Genomic DNA, 1,550 nt, shown 5'->3' on the forward strand with positions numbered 1-1,550 from the left:
ATCATCATCATCATCATCATCATCATCATCATCATCATCATCATCATCATCATTTTAATGTTTCAGAAAACTATGAAGGGAGTTGTACTGGAGAGCTGTCTCATCCGTGATGTTGTATCCCAGATGGAGGAAGAGATGGCTTATGCTGAGAGGCAACGGGCGGTGCAGGAATTTAATGCGGTCAGTGCCGAAACTTAACATGGTTTGTCAAAGTGCAGGAATGGTTTGAGCTGGAATTTGATATGGTCTGTTGTAGAATTTAATATGGTTTGTGTTGGAATTTGATATGGTTTGTGCTGGAATTTGACAGGGTTTGTCAGGTTTGTGCAGAAATTGAATACAGTTTGTGAAGAAATTTATTCACATGATATGCACCTCAATCAGAGCAGAAATTTAGCTCAGTTTGTCCAGAGCAGAGGAGTAAAAGTAAAGTATAGCCTCCACCCCCCCCCCACAATGTCTTTGCTCATCCTGACAATGATTGCCTATCATTTCCTGTTCTAGTAAGATATGATTGCAACCTGACTGTAACCCTGGATATTGTTTGCAAGGTGAAGAAGTTTGAAGTTTGAACTGAGGAGGGGGGGGGGGGGCTTTGCTTTACTTTTATTGGTAGCTCTTTTCAATGGTGACTCTTTCGCAATGGTGGCTTTGTTCTCTCCTCAGTAGAATCTAGTCAACTGAGGGCTACATGTATTTAGCTTTCCCCTTTCTTTCTAACACATTTTGAGCCTCACTGTGCAGGTGGATGAAAAGTGATGTTTCTTGGTAGTACTCAGACAAAACAAACAAACAAACAAACAAAATAACAAGTGGGTAGTTGGTGGGTGCTCTGGTGTGGTTTGCTTCTTCTTTCCTTTAAAACATCTATCATCTTTATCTCCCCTCCTCCTTTTTTGTGTTTGTTACTCTCTTGCAGCACCTCTAATCTTTGGCACTTACGTGACCTTATTGTGTTACAAATGCCGTAAAACTTTTACTAAAACTTAACTAAACAAAAGAACAAACAAACAAATAAATGGTTGCTTTTAAGCACAAGGGGGTTATCCCGATAAATGCTGTTTTTAGAAAATCGAAGTTTAAGTTTTTGAATCCATATTCAGTCTTTTTAAAGGACGAGGAGAGTTTTCTCTATAACCAAACAAATATACACACTAAAGAAACCAAACTTCTCCTATAAGTAGGGCAATGCCCACTCTTGGTGTAGGTCAAGATTCTAGAAACCCCCGAAACTGGGTTAGCCCGCTTGTCCTTAAAAAAGCGACCAAATAAATGCTCACTGTACACAGAGACACCGGTGGAAGAAGCGTGGCCTTCACCTGATGCCCAGCATGTACTCCATGGTGTGCTGCGAGATGCTGTGTCTCAACACGACAGTGTCCATCTGTCACGGCGACGGTAGTGTGGTGGTCACTCATGGCGGGGTGGACATGGGTCAAGGGATCAATACAAAGGTATGCTCACACACTTTGTTTGTTGTTGTTGTTGTTGTTGTTGTTGTTGTTGTTGTTGTTGTTGTTCTTCTTCTTCTTCTTCTTCTTCTTCTTCTT

At 41.1% G+C, this 1,550-nt stretch overlaps 1 protein-coding gene across 1 annotated transcript in view; it reads left to right on the forward strand.

Annotated features, from left to right (window-relative positions):
- LOC101846241 (xanthine dehydrogenase) overlaps positions 1–1,550 on the forward strand; it is a gene marked incomplete at its 3' end in the record, with an annotated part of 46,758 nt that overhangs the window by 37,629 nt on the left and 7,579 nt on the right. The window contains 2 exon segments of the mRNA XM_035971854.1: positions 67–180; positions 1,290–1,454. Coding sequence (XP_035827747.1) covers positions 67–180; positions 1,290–1,454 — 279 coding nt within the window.

This window comes from Aplysia californica, unplaced genomic scaffold, assembly GCF_000002075.1.
Source record: "Aplysia californica isolate F4 #8 unplaced genomic scaffold, AplCal3.0 scaffold00522, whole genome shotgun sequence".
In the NCBI taxonomy this organism is placed as follows: Eukaryota; Metazoa; Mollusca; class Gastropoda; order Aplysiida; family Aplysiidae; genus Aplysia; species Aplysia californica.